Source organism: Silurus aristotelis, assembly GCF_946808225.1.
Source record: "Silurus aristotelis genome assembly, chromosome: 7".
Classification (NCBI taxonomy): domain Eukaryota; kingdom Metazoa; phylum Chordata; class Actinopteri; order Siluriformes; family Siluridae; genus Silurus; species Silurus aristotelis.
In genome coordinates this window covers 4,325,468-4,341,665 of record NC_139580.1, presented here as the reverse complement: position 1 = coordinate 4,341,665, position 16,198 = coordinate 4,325,468, and the positions used below count along the sequence as shown (strand labels likewise).

Here is a 16,198-nt window from a genome sequence, read left to right as displayed (position 1 = left end):
TGATTTCAACACTGTTCAAGATTTTAACAATCACAACTTATTATAATGGTGATATGAGGAACACTTAATGAAATATAGTGAGACAGGATGTCCATTCAAAGAAGGAAAAGATCCCTGGGATGTATTGGTCACGTTTATTTTATACATTATGGTGATATGAGATAATTGAATGTTTTCAGATAATCTTTCAAATTTTTGTCTTATATTTAGGTATCCCTCATGACCAGCACAACTATGAGATTCCACATTGTCTAAAATGCAGCTGTTGTAGTCAGAATGATCCGTGAGGTTTTTTTTTTCTAACGTGCGCAAACTGGCATTCAAAATGGTGTTTTTATTGATTCCACTCCAGTAGTCATGCACAGAGTAAATCGAAGAGTGTCGCCTCTACTGACAAGCTGTCAGATTCTGGCTGACCGATTGAGTAAATATTGTGCCTGGTTTCTTCCCTAGGATTATTTCACATGATGAATATGATGGAAGGTACAGAGGATGTTTGTCTCCTGTTTAAGACAGACACAATCAGGCCATAAAAGATATATTTTTTCTTTTTACTTTACTTAAGTAGCAGGTTATAACTAGCGTGTTAGCATAATGGAATGCTAACACGCTAGTTATTACCTGCTACTTAAGTAATAACTAGCTTGTAATAACTAGCATATTAGCATGATGGAATGCTGCAAAGTCATCATTGTGTGATGAAGCAGACTTAATGGCTAAAGGTTGCACCACAGTGATTTAAGATATATATATATATATATATATATATATATATATATATATATATATATATATATATATATATATATATATATATATACACACACACACACAATCACATGACAAGAATTTACAGTTTGGATTGTGAAGGAATAAAAAAGGTCATGTGACCAGATGAGTCCAAATTTTCCCTTTCCAGCATGATGGGAAGTGTATGAAGTAATGCACATATCATGTTTCTATCACACATCTAGTGTACACACCTCTGGAGGCAGTGTTATGGTCTCAGTTCAGCACCATTATGCGGTAATTTAACGTACACGGCTGAGGACCTCGACGTATTATATAACCAGGATATCAAATTAATGAACATTTTCTTCCCTGACATCCAGCACAGGGATATTTCAGGATCACATTACCAAAGATTAATCAGGCTCCTATTTTTAAAGAGTGAAACAGGGAGCATGAGGAATCATTCGTGACCTTCAGTAAACCTGACCTTTAGCTCATTGAAGGTCTTCTAGATGTGCTGGAGGTGACTTGACTTAGAGGCAGGTTGACTGTCCTATTATCAGTGCAACATCTCTACCCAAAATTAATTCCCAATATATAGTATATTGTATAATTTCTTCCAACTGAAAGATGATAAATGTGGAAAAAATTGTATTTCTATGGTCATGGATCCTCATAAGTGGCCCTACATTGAACGATAAGAAAGGTTCAAATATGGCTGTTATTACGCTCTGGTGACCAAAGAATGCCTGTGAAAATGTTCTGTCAGTGTCAGAAATCCAGGATGACTTTGCAACATGAAATGAGGTATTGATTGACCCAACATGGTGATAAAATTAAATACCATGAAGGCAAAAAGAGCTGAAAAGAATCCCGGCATCTATACCAATGAAATCTTGTTGAGTTGTGGCAGCAGAGATCTTGCTCATACTCATGTCCTCTAGCTGTTACCATGGCCACGTCAAGAAGAAAACTGCAAGGAAGCGAATAGTGGAGAAATTGCAGTTTCTAGGTGACAAGCAAGCTGTACAAGTGCAGTCTTTTTCATTAGCCCACAGAGTTTACATTATATGATCTATTTAACCAGGTTAATATTCTCCTCCTCTGCCTCTTACAAAATTTTTTTATTTTTTTTTATTACACTTTACCATAATCACTATTTATTTGTTCTATTTGTTCTCCACTGCATTTCACACCTTGGCCTACAGTGGTGTCCTGCCTGAATCAATGCGCCTCTCAATGCAATCAAGATGACGCCATGTCTATAGAAACCAGCAATATTATAGAGAAAGGCAGTATAACAGTGCAGTGCACAGACAGGAATCTCATACAGTGAGAATGAATGCCAAGAAATCCAAATAAAGAAACAAGAAATTCAACGACCACAATTCAACAAGTTTCCTTTCACTGTAGCCACAGCTACACTGCCCGGATACCTGATCTCCAGCAGAAGCATCAATATATATGTAATTGAGCATTACAGTTTTCTTAGAGATTTGAAATGAAGGCAAATTGAGTGTTTCTGTGCAAATTCTACAGGAAAGAAAACACAAAAGTTTAAATGGTTCATGAAAAAGCTTAACATCTGTTTCAAGAAAGTCCAGCTTTTCTTGAAAAGTCCATTTTCTAAATGTCCGTGTAAATCTTCTTCTTTCGGCTTCTCCCATTAGGGGGCGCCACAACGAATCATCCATCTCCATACCCCCCTGTCCTCTACATCTGCCTCTTTCAAACCAACTACCTGCATGCCTTCCCTCACCACATCCATAAACCTCCTTCTTGGCCTTCCCCTTTTCCTCCTTCCTGGTGGCTCCATCCTCAGCATTCTTGTCCAAATGTCCAAACCAGCATTCTTGTCCACATGTCCAAACCATCTCAATCACACCTCCAAAACGTACTACATGCGCTGTCCCTCTAATAAACTCATTTCTAATCCTGTCCATCGTCGTCACTCAGAATGAAAACCTCAACATATTCAGCTCTGCTATATAAAAATAGGACCAGATTAGACATTTCTGGAATACATTTCACAAAATCCCCCCATTTTGCACTAACACAAATGTGAAAACTCTGACACCATCTTCTGACACAAGGCATTGGACTTTGGGTTCAAATGTCGTGAGTTCAAATCCCTGTCATGCCAACCTTTCAATCCTCGGCCCCTGAGCAAGGCCCTTCACCCAATAGCTGCTCAGTTGAATGATTGTGATAAATGTAAGTCGCTCTGGATAAAGGCATCTGCCAAATACCGTAAATTAGTGGAGGTGGTAGTTTAGTGTTTAAGGCACTAGACTCAGGTTTGAACCCCAGCATCACCTAGCTGCAACTGCTGGCCCTTGAGCAAGGCCCCTTAACCCTCAATTGCTCAGATGTAAGTCACCCTAAATAAGAATGTGTACCAAATGCCATAAATGTAAATGATTGGTTACCTGCTTAATTACATGAATGAACAGGTGAACATGTGTTCTCAATAAAAGTGTGTGTTAGTGACGAATTCATGAACGATTCGTTAATTTTTAACGAGTCTTTAATGTGATTTAGAACAAAAAAAAATTCTCAAACAGTGATTCGTTCATTTTCTACTGGACGCGCATGAGCAAAGCATCGCAAAATCTACATAGGTTATGTACAGGAAACAAAATTGAGAAGTTCATCTCCCGACTCTTTTAGTCCGAGTCGTGACTACTATATACGCTATGCAGTGCATTACCAGTCTAAAAATCTACTCCAGTAAAAGTGAAAAGTGCCTCATTTAGAGTTACAGCGGGGGTGGACTGCAGGATTTTAGTATAGTTAATGAAAATTAAATTCAATTCATTTTTATTTGGATAGCGCTTTTAACAATGAACATTGTCTCAAAGCAGCTTTACACAGATAATGTGGTGATGAAAAATATATATATGTTTTTTATAAGTGTAAGTTTGTCCCTGATGAGCGAGCCGGTGGCGACTGTGGTGAAGGAAAAACTCCCTAAGACGGCATCAGGAAGAAACCTTGAGAGAAACCAGACTCAAGAGGGAACCCATCCTCATCTGGGTTTCACCGAATGTCCATTTATAGGAGATATACAATGTTGCGGGGTACAGTGATGATGATCAGAAGCGTACTGTAGTCCTTAGTCAATGTAGCAGACTGTTGACATTAACTACAGTCCAAATCCATCCTCAAAGCTCCTGTTCTTAGTCCGAAATTAAGAGAAAATCGCGAATGCAGATTTAGAAATCAGACAGTCAGCACAAGCATTGAACAACTTTCGATTTGACGCCATCTCACTTTCAGCTTTCTCGTGATTTTAGCGCGTTTTTTCTCCCACCCATTAGTCAATCAGTGCGGTAGTGTCTGGGGAGCGATGATTTTATCCCCTTGCATCATCAAGTACACCAACTCCATTACAGTAACGCGAATAAACGTAATTTGTTACTTTCCAACTCTGGCGATGCATCTCATGAGTCCCCTGGTCGTGAGAGGACATTGTTCGTCTATTTGTCACTTGAATCCTGTATACTCTATAAAAGCGATTAAAAAATAAGAGGAACACGAGATGCTTTGAAAAAGATTCTTTCATTTTGATAAACGAGATTCAACGAACCAGGATCACATCCTACCATCACTAGTGGGTGTGATTCTAAATAAAGATCTTAAAAATCTCCCTTTTCATGCAAGCAAAACAAAATCATTTCCTGATCTAAAAAAAAAACAAAAACAAAAAAAAATTAAATCTTGATCCTATCGTATTACGAGCAAACTGACCAATCACAGGCAGGATCATGGAGTCAGGGCGTCGCAGGAGGAGGAGGGGGCGTGGTCAGGAGATCAGCGGCCGCTATTGGCTGAGCGCACGGAGCTCGAGGCCCACGCGCACATCCCACACCGGAGCGTCTCTTTACTCGCTCTTACTGAATCTGCTGAAACGGTGTGGACGCAGGAGGAGGATTGAAAAGGTGAGACTGATCTTTCATTAAGATTTTAATTAAACTATATATATTTTAAAATAATATTACTTATAAAATTTATTATTTTGCAATGCATTGAGTATAAAGATATGAAGAAAGAAATTGATGTTTGATGCATGGTGCTTATTTATATATTTATACATATATAGGAGGGGGATAAATTGCATGCACAATTAAGATGTCGGGGTGTACTTTTATTTATTTATTTATTTATTTATTTATTTATTTATCTATTTATTTATTTATTTTTTTTTTTCAGTCGTGATTTACAGATTGACTATAGATTCCAGATTAAACGATGGAAGATACCATTTTTTATGCCTGGGTGATCAATCGATCATTTTCTCTTTCATCATTAAACCCACTGGTCAATTCGATCCTATAGCTTTATATTATTTATATTATAATATATAATGTTGCACAATATATATTATTATATACTGTTATAATGTATAGTATAGAAGGATAAGGATATTGTATTTCTCATATACTATTACAATTCAATTTCTAAAAAAACCCCCAAAAAAACAGGTTTTAATACAAGCATGGGATTTGTCTTTTAATTGAGTATGGCTTCTTCTACACCATACCTAGTTTTATCTTAACACACGTCCGATCATTGATATTCATTGGATCATTGTCCGATATTTTCTGTAAGGTCCTTTTGTCCTCCATCACCAAGGATATCATTATCCTATCAAGTAATAATTAATGAGCAGGTGTTAGTTAACCGTTTAAAGGATACCATGTTCCTATTCGATCTGTGCAGGCTGGGTCGAAAGAAAAAAACGAAACAAAAGAAAGACCAATAATATCATGCAGTTCTTTTTTACAGAATAAGAAATTGAGGTGATGCTAAGAGGATACACACACACACACACACAATACAATCCTAGAGCTGTGCAGCCATGAAACAGAGATGCAATGAATGCCATGTACTTAAGTGTCCATTGTAGTGTAGTGTTTTATGTCTAAATTCATGTAAATTTCCCATTAGGGTGAATAACATATCTATCTATCTCTCTATGACATGCAATCAGATTAGATATTGTAGCACCTTATTATACATTAGATATCATGCACTTCTTCAGCATTTAGTGGTCTTCAATAAAATGGCATCAGCTGATCGTGCAATTCATTTGCAATGCACGTGTAATGCTTTGTCTTCTGCAAGTGGTGCTGTCATGCTGATATAGTGGGAGTGAGAATCCTGACATTCCTATAATGATCCAGAATAATGGCAATCCTATAGAGGACTGAAGATGTTCATACACCACACCATGCTCCAGTATATATATATATATATATATATATATATATATATATATATATATATATATATATATATATATATATATATATGTATATATATATATACACACACACACACTGGAGCATGCTGTGGTGTATGAACATCTTATATATATATATATATATATATATATATATATATATATATATATATATATATATATATATATAATTTCATATATGTATGTATAATGTTACTGATGTGCACTACTCTGACATGAATCTGTAATGCAATTCAGTGCAATAAGCTTAAATATGCAAGGATGCCAGATAGAATATCTATATGCAGTATGCACTACACATAACAAGAATAATAATAATAATGGTGATGATGATAACGCGTGCATGCATTCTATATTTTGCCACTGAATATTTTGCTATTTGCTGTATCAATAAGAATAATAGTAACAGACACCATACTCCATCATTACCCCTCAATGGTGCAAATGCAATTCGGTGCACTAATACACTTCAGGTATTCTGCCATTACATGCACGCGGACGGACGAGCGCGCGCGCGCTTTAGTTTTCTCTCGCTCTTTCCTTGGCGTGTGTTCGTCTCTAAACGTGCTCTCGCGCTCATTCCTCAGACAGAGAGAGGCCAAAATGGACGTTTTCATGAAGGGGTTTTCTAAAGCTAAAGAAGGCATGGCGGTGGCCGCGGAGAAAACCAAGGAAGGCGTGGCGGTGGCGGCGGAGAAGACCAAGGAAGGCGTCATGTTCGTGGGTAAGAGGCTGACGCGCATGCACATCCCATCTCCTCTCATCTCCACTCCCGTGGGGTGGCGCGTGGGAGGAGATCCGTTTTTTTAAGCCATTGGTTGGGCGCGTGCTGGGGGTGAGGGGTGTCGTGTGTGAGTGTGCGTGTGAGTGTAGGCGTGTGTGTGTGTGACAAATGCATCTTACTGATTTATTTTGCCTAATGGGACCTTGTTATACCGTTCACGCTCTATCTAGTGAACACACACACACACACACACACACACACACACACACACACACACTAGTCGATTTTCTGGATGCACCTTCTATTCCAGTGTTTTTTCTTTCTTCTTTTTTATTTCAATGTTGTACATTAATACAGAAAACATTCAAATTAGGAAAAAACACATGCAATTATGTAGCAAATAAACCCAGAACTTTTCACATTTTTGATTGTTCAAAGTACCTTCATTTTTAGATAACACTCATGGCATTCTCTCATCAAATTCATGATGCAGTAACCTGGAATGGTTTTCAGTTTACAGCTGTGCCTTGTTAAGAGTTCATTTGTAACATTGCCTTTTTAAAGTGCTTCAGACTATCAGTTGTCTTGTACAGAAGAAAGGTTGAGCACAGCGTCAATAACCCTATTAGTGCTACTACAACTACTGTACAAATCCATATTATGGCAATAAACCCTGAGTTACGTAAAGAGAAAATTATTCAAATTATTGTATGCATATCAATCTTATAGAAGGAGCATAGTGGTTAAATTAGGTTCGATAGGCATTGATTGCTATGGTCTGTATGGATGTTGATATTCATCTACAAAGGGGGCTGTCGATGAACCACCACAGTCTGTGTTGAAATGTATGAAAGTGTGATTTCTCCTAGGCCTGTTAATCGTCCAATCGATTCGAAACCATTTATATTCTTTACTCGTAGCCTGTAGGGTCTGCATTTGATATGAATAAATGTCTGACCAGGATGTACCATTTTAAATGGTTGTTATCTATACTTTTAGCATCGAATGTGAACATTATTAATATTTCATATTGCTTTATGGCTATATACTCACACCTTTCATTCAAGTAGAAGAAAAAATCGAGCTAAGGTATATTAGACTATATTGTATGTTGCATCACTGTTGATGAAATGAGAGCAGGAAAGAGAGAGAGAGAGAGAGAGAGAGAGAGAGAGAGAGAGAGAGAGAGAGAGAGAGAGAGACGGAGACCAAGAGAGAAAGGTGTAGCAGTTTGGACATGCTCCAGCTCCTCTCTGATCTTCTGCCCGAGGGTTGGACAGGAGCCACACCGGCCACATGTCACAATATTCCATGATCTCAGAGCGTAGCATTTTTCAGCACACACCCTCTCACACACCTCGTTTATTACAACAAAATTCATGGCTGTGTGTGTGTGTGTGTGTGTGTGTGTGTGTGTGTGTGTGTGTGTGTGTGTGTGTGTGTACGTACCTGATAATGTATAATGGTCTATTTAGAACAATAGGAGCCTTGGTATAACTGAACACTCTACGATGAATGATGAATCCTGTATAATGATCAATTATTAATATGTGGTCTGAACGTGCCCCAGTGTGTGTGTGTGTGTGTGTGTGTGTGTAAGACCATGTGTTTGCATGCCACACTGACACATTGCGCAGCATGCGAAACAGAGTGTAAATTAGTAGAAGCTGACCTGCTTCCTGCTTTCACACAATCGAGTGCTATTGGACGTACAGCTCGAAAAATGCAGATTAACAAACGCAAGGGAACCCGGAACCATCAGGGGTACTTCAGTGGATCAGGTACTTCTTAAGAATGAGTGCTACCCTGTAAATACTACACCAATTGAAAGATCCTGTATTATATGTATTATGTGAAAGACTTGCACGTTGCGATATAAAGTGCCATTTTTGTTTCGTTGTTTTTGTCTCTTGGAGGACGTTTCAAGAGAAACCCACAAAAAATTATTTCCTGTTAGATAGGGGCTTCTAACTAGAACCCATATCAGTCCATAATTAGCCAAAACCAATTGAGGAAGTGTGCTAAGTGCCCATAATTTGCTGGGTGTGTACCACACAATTTCCCAGTAAGTACAACAGTTCTGAGGAAAGTTCCATGTATTCAGATTCTGTTTATGCACCTTATTGTTTTTTTTTTGCTGTGTACAAAGATACATTAATGAAGATGTGCTTTACATGGGTTGTAGAGAAACATCTCCTGCTAAAGAGCTCTGACCTCTGAACTGAATTCATTTAATTGATTTGAATGTGAACATTGACTACACGCCAGGCCTCATCACCTACATCAGTACCTGACTTTACTAAGACCCTTGTGTCTGATGAATCTCCACAAATCTCCACAAGCACACTTCATAATCTAGTGGAACATCTTCCCAGAAGAGTGGAGGTTATAATAACAGGAAATGGAGACTATATCTGGAATGGGATGTTTATAAATAAGCCAATCTTACAAACTAATCTTATTCTCATGTGTCCAAAAATTTGGTAATTTGAGTAAATTGTAGGAAGAAAGATAATAATATTCAAAGTTGCAGTTACAGCATGACAGCAGAATGCACCTGGAAACACAACATCTATGTCATCTCTATGACTCACTGCTGATATGAGAAACTTCATCAGAATCCTTTATCTAATTCTATATTACTCAGGTTATTCACAGTGGGAAAAAGAAAAACAGAATTGTGTTTGTAGCTATATAACATCCGCACAATGGAACTATGAATGGCATCAATTCTTATAAAGGATACCAGATCATCGTTTTAATTCCCAGGCCTAATAATATGAATGAATGAAAAAAGTGATGGCTTGTGGTGAACCCTAAAGTGTTTGCCATACAGTAGAAATGTTCTAAAAGAGCTAATTCTATGTAGCAGGAATCATTTTTGGAATCCTGCCTTTAACCTATACCATTAAAATGATTATTAAGGTTTATGTACACTTAAGGGTTTTTTTTTATTTGGATATGAGCATAACAGCACCAACTTATACGTAATAATAAAGTGTGAAAAGAAGTAAAAAGTGAAGCTGATTTCTTTCCATCCCAGACTGTAGATATTTGGGGTTAAGGGCCTTTCTCAGGGGCCCAGAAATGGCAGCTTGGTGTGGCTGGAATATGAACTCGGGACCATCGGATACAAAATCTAGTGCCTAAACCATTTAGCTACCACCAGCTGTGTCAGCTCAGTGGAAAAGACTTTGGACATCTGATCAGAAATTCAAATTCCAGCACCACCCAGCTGCGACTGCACCAAGCGGGGCCCCTGAGAAAGGCTCTTTACCATCAATTGCTTAGTGGCATTAGGTGAAATCGTTGTATATTGCTTGGAATAGGGGCGACTGTCTGCCAAACGGCGTAAATATACGCACAGATTTTCATTCACATTTATGGCATTTAGCAGACGCACTCATCCGGAGCAATTTACAGTACATTCATCTAATTCATACAAATAAGCAGCTATTGGGTTAAGGGGCCTTGCTCAAGGGCCCAGGGGTGTCATTTTGGTGTGGCTATATATATATATATACACATACACACACACACACACACACACAGTATAGTTGTTTAAAATGTGCAGGTATAAGGTACAAGAGTATATAGAGATCTGCTCAGTGCAAATGATACCTTGTGCAGGAATAGACCTGTACGGTGCAGAGAAATTTAATAAAAATGTCAAATGACTATAGAAAATCATCTAGACCTTATATATGTGCAAAAAAAGGCAAAGTAGAGAATGATGTATAAGGCAACCACCATTGTATTGCAAATGCCCAGGGATAACCAGGATACAAAAACGAGCTCTAATTTAATTATTAATGCTAATAATTTCGCTGCTGAGCTGGGGATAGATATTAGATTTTTTATTTTCACCACTGGTTCTCGCAAAGAACCAAACCAAAGAACAACCCGAGGGCTTTAGATCTAACAATTTGAAAGGCGAGGCTGGCATTAGGTTATTGCTCATGGCCTTGAAGCTGATTGTTGGAGAAATCAAAGTAAATCAGATTCTGTGCAGTTTCCACCTTTTTCAACTTTTGTGACTGTCAAGTGGGATTATACTATAAATCTGCAGACTGGGACAAATTAGTTGAGACTGATCTTGGATCTAGAAGGAGGAAAATGCTTTAGGTGATTGTTAGGTTTAGCGTTAAATAGCTACAGTATGTATTACCATGATCTGTATAAAACTGGATTGTGATTGGCTGGAAGCAGTCCAGGTTTGAGTTCAGAGCATTGAACACAGCTACAGTTGTTTGCGTTTGTCACTGTTACCATAGTAACATCCAGCTCTATACAGATTAAGACAGCGATCGTGAAGAATGATCGATTTTTGGTTGAACATATAATGAATATGATTTTGAAAAAAGGCTTGAGGCACAAGATGAATTTGCTGAACTATAACATTCAAATACGAGGTGGTATCAAAAAGGTTTAAGACTAGTTTTGTATTAAGCCAACAGATGGCAGCACAAGCCTGCACGCACAGTCACAGGGAGCACCGATCTTTATAAGTCAGTGTGCCAAAGGACATCTGACCACATGCGTTACCCTGTCTGCTATTCTGACGACATGCACCCCCTGTCACAGAGGTCTCCTCACACGTGAGTCTCTCTTCCACACCCATTCTACTCACCAGATTTGTCTCCTGCGGACTCTTCATCCCAAAGATGAAGATCCGGCACAATAGTCGCCGTTTTGACACCATTGCAGAGATCCAGCACGAATCGCAGAAGGTGCTTTACACACTTTAAAATGAAGACTTCCAGGACACGTTCCAGCAGTGGCAGAAACATTGGGAGCGCTGAGGTGATGTGCAAAGGGGACTATTTTGAAGGTGATAGTGTGAAAACGTAGATAAATAAAATACTCTCGAATCTTTTTTGATACCACGTCGTTTATAACGAAAAACAGCACCAGGAGTTAACACCAACAGCTTCATTAATAGTATGACACAGGATAATTCACACAACAATTTCTCTCTCATTCAAGTCATTCAAATAAATGTAAATCTTTTTCACACAACACATACGAAAGCCAGATCTTTCAGCCATATGTGGTTCTTTAACAAACCGTTCCACAAAGCTGGAGGCAGAAAATTGTACAGGACATGTTTGGATGCAGTAGCATGAAATTCTCCCTTCATTTAAACTAGGAGACCCAAACCTGTTCCAGCATGACAATGCCCCTGTGCACAAAGCCACATAGCTCGGCTGGATTGGAAAATCTTCTGATATCGAGCTCCAAACCCTGTTGAACACCTTTGGAATGAATGTAAACATTGATTGCACCCCAGGCCTCCTCACCTCACCTACATCAGTATCTGGCTTTACTAACACCCTTGTGGCTGAATGAAGCTCCACAAAATCTAGTTGAAGATCTTCCCAGAAGAGTGATGGTTATTATAACAGCAAACTAAATGTGGAATGGGATGTTCAAAAAGCACATAACAATCTGACTGTAATTTGTCCAGAAACTTTTGGCAATATTGTGTACTATGTACATACTTGTTTGTACTCAATGGAAGTCTGCTTACAATTATTGGCACCCTTCATAGGAAGAAACAATGCAGAAATGAATACAGGAAGCTATTAGTGAGATTTTAAAATCAAACCTATGCATTTGTGGTGGATGTTTTGTAGTTTCGAAAATATTTGCACCCTTTCTTTTAATATTTCTTTTAATATTGCGCTTTTCACAACAGACATTGTCTCAAAGCAGCTTTACAGAATTTTAAGAGTAAAGGTGAACGATGTGTATTTATCCCTGATGAGCAGCCATGGCGTCTGTGGCAAGGAAAAACTCCCTTAGATGTTATGAGGAAGAAACCTTGAGAGGAACCAGACTCAAAAGGGGAACCCATCCTCATTTAAACCGAATATAAACTATAATGTGGACAAACAGAGGTTTTTGCATTCTGTTAACAGTTTTGGAATGAGACAGTTCCGGCCCTGATGATCAGGTCTTTAAAAGAGCTATAAAATGGCCGAAAGTGTCACATAATTCACATTTCCAACCATTACAAGCAGTTGGTTTGTGGGATTTCTGGAGTGTTTAGGGGGAAATAAGCAAACTATTATTTTCATTTATGAATTGTTGTCATTTTTTCTTGAATCTCAATGATTCTGCTTTCCTAAAGGTTTTTGAAAAAATGATTCAGATGGTGTGTGTGTGTGTGTGTGTGTGTGTTTAAAGTGTTGTGTCTTCAGACAGTCCCCTGAGGCATATTTGAACAAGGAGCAGAGCAGAAGGTAAAGCTGATTGGCGGCAGGCTGTCGTATTTGAGGGATGGAAAATACATTTTTATCGACCTGATTCTTCCATCGAGCGACTGTTCGCGCAGTTTATAAGTTTTACAGCTTTTATTACGTACACACACCTTCATTCGACCCTTATAGTATGGGTTTTTTCAGGGTTTTTTAAGATTAATCCAAATGATTTGTGTGTGTGTGTGTGTGTGTGTGTGTGTGTGTGTGTGTGTATATATGCATACACCCACATTTACACACAGTTGCAAGAAGGAAAGAGAGAACATTAGCCTAGATATGTTAATCTTGCCTCTTGATAGTTAGCATAGAAGTGTGTATGCAGCATCACTCACACACTGACAGAAAGATGGCCCAGAAAGCTACGCTTCAGCTAGCATGATGTATGTGTACATGTGTTTGTGTGTGTGTGTGTGTGTGAGAGAGAGAGAGAGAGAGAGAGAGAGAGAGAGAGAGAGAGAGAGATTGATCTTTAGAGGACAGATTATGTGAGCTCAAATGAAGGAGGGGCACGAGTGTGAACGAGCTAATTTTCACTCTTCCTTTGCCATCAGCTCTACATATAAAACACACACACACACACACACACACACACACACACACACACACACACACACACACACACACACAGCTGTGAGAGAAGCCAAACACTTATAACATCATGTTAATCACAAATAAAATATATTCTCTTTATGTTATCACTTCTAACACTGATTTCATTAACACACGATTAATACAGGGCATGTTTCTGTTTGACCATTTTTAATAAAAATGTTAATCAAATAAATATAAAAGAGGCAAAATTAAAACCTTCAACACAACATTTATTCTGACATAATTTCTTTACTCAGATATAAAAAACTCCACCACTTTTAATCACTAAAATTTTGTTTTAATGATGTACCAAGTCCACCATGATGCACACATCCGGCAATTAAAGCCGTCTGTGTGGAAACATAGCAAAAGTTCCGTTCGGTGTCCTGATGATTTACAATGTTGAGGATGCTTTTACTAATAAATAACATACATTATGAAAGTATGTAAAGTATTCATTTGTGATACATTTGGAAGAGATTAAAAATGTGCGATCAAGTTGCAAGTAATCACGAGTTCGCTTATGACAATTATGCAACTGAATATTTTTTTCAATCCAACTCCATTGAATACATTTGGGATGAATGTTAATGCTGGATGAACCCCAGGCCTCCTCACCTCATCTACCTCAGTACACCTGACTTTAATAAAAACCTTGTGGCTGAATGAATCTCCGCAAATCTCCACAAGAACACTCCATAATCTAGTGGAACATCTTTCCAGAAGAGTCTGGGTTCTCATATCAGTAAATGGGGACTAAATGTGGAATGGGATGTTTAAGAAACACACACCAATCTTATGCTCAGGTGTCCACAGACTTTTCTCTCTTTTATATATATATATATATATATATATATATATATATATATATATATATATATATATATATTCATTCATTCATTCATTCATTCATTTTCTCCCGCTTATCCGTAACTCGGGTTGCGGGGGCAGCAGCCTTCGACTGCTGCCCAATCCTCACAGCACCACCCCTTACGGTCCCTCCTGCAGGTGGTGAGCCCACGGGAAGTATATATATATATATATATATATATATATGTGAAATTTGAATGGTATTAATTTTGTAAAAAGTATAAACTGTTATAGCTATCATGTTGATTGAACTATAAGCAGTGTGGAAGCTTCTTACCCATAAATATCATCACTGCTTCTTCTGGTGTCAGTAATTACATCCTTTCCTTCATGTTTCTGCGCACGACAACGCTCTGTAGTGAAACGTCAGATGTTTAATAACGACGGCTCTGACTCCCTTCAGTGACAGGAGTGTGAAAACAGACTTTTGCAGCAAAGAAACTCATCTCATGTGCCTCCTTTGTTTTTTTTTCTGTTTCCAGGCAGCAAGACCAAAGACAGTGTGGCTACGGGTGAGCTCATTCTCTTCACCTCCTAAATAATAAATGCTGGATTAAATTGCTGTGGCACGCGGCGAGCGTGCAGCAGCGAGCCAGCGACAGGTGTAAAAGTGTAGAAGTGTAAAATTTGGGTGCTCTTTGAATCAGGGTTAAATTACAATCGCTGTCAGACTGATCCCTTGATCCTGCTGTCTCAGCACCATTATTCAACAAAAAACACGCTATTCTTATATTCATCGATTTATTTAGAGTCTATTTAGGTTTTATCTTTTTTTTTTTTTTTTTTTTTGCTTTGAAATAGAAAAATAAATAATGAAATAACTATGTTTAAAGATTGTTGTTTTTTTTTTGTTTTTTTTATCAAAACGGAATGCGCCCAATTTATCGTTTCTTGCCATCTTATTGTTTGACTTTGAGGTTTTTGGGTTTGTGGGACACTTGAACAACCCAGGATGTAAAATAACTGATTAACCTTTAGCACAGAATCAGTCAGTGACTCCATCTAATATTCTAGCTTCACTCTGAGAAGTTCATATGGATCGCTATGTGCTTTTCAAAAGCAACAAGAAAGGGACAACGCCATGCCTTGCCCTGCCCCGCCCCTGCCCTGCCTCTGCGCCTCTCTGCCCCGCCCCTGCACCATGTTCTAGTAGATTGTCCTGAGATCTCGAATATGTTGTTCTAGTTTCTATCATATTATTTATTATTGGTGCACACGGCCACAGAAAGGGCATTTCTTTCTAAGAAAAGACAGTCAATTATACTCCCTTTGACTTCCAGTTAAGGATTGAATGTTACATTGGAAATATTGTGCACTTTAGGGCATTGATCGTATTTCATACTGTGAGATTTAAATTACACTCGGAACTATGGCGTTTGGCAGATGCCCTTATCCAGAGCAACTTACATTTGTCTCATTAATACAACTGAGCAGCTATGGGCTTAAGGGTCTTGCTCAAGGGCCCAGGAGTGGCAGCTTTTTGTGTGGATCGGATTTGTATTAAAATCCTTCAAATCCAAAGTCCAATGCCTTAACCATTAAAGCTACAACCTCCCCTTTTAGATTAAAAAAAAAATAGGAACGATGGCATCATAATTTACATTTTGTTTTTCAAGCGCAATTTCAAAAAGCGGACCCAGACCCAACTTACTCACTTACTCAGGCTTTTTTTGCTTTTATTTTTAAATGCACGTATTCATCTGTTGATTTGTTCCTGTTAATCATTGTTTGTTTATTATTTTATAATTTATT

At 38.2% G+C, this 16,198-nt stretch overlaps 1 protein-coding gene across 2 annotated transcripts in view; it reads left to right on the top strand.

The window, feature by feature from the left end:
• The first annotated feature begins 4,571 nt into the window (after positions 1-4,571).
• The window catches only part of sncb (synuclein, beta), an 18,764-nt gene continuing 7,137 nt past the window's right edge, over positions 4,572-16,198 (top strand). For both annotated transcript variants that reach the window (XM_083547246.1, XM_083547245.1), the window contains exons 1-3: positions 4,572-4,673; positions 6,586-6,722; positions 14,929-14,958. In XM_083547246.1, the coding sequence (XP_083403372.1) occupies positions 6,602-6,722; positions 14,929-14,958 (151 nt within the window). In that variant the 5' untranslated portion in view covers positions 4,572-4,673; positions 6,586-6,601. The remainder of the gene's footprint in view (positions 4,674-6,585; positions 6,723-14,928; positions 14,959-16,198) is intronic.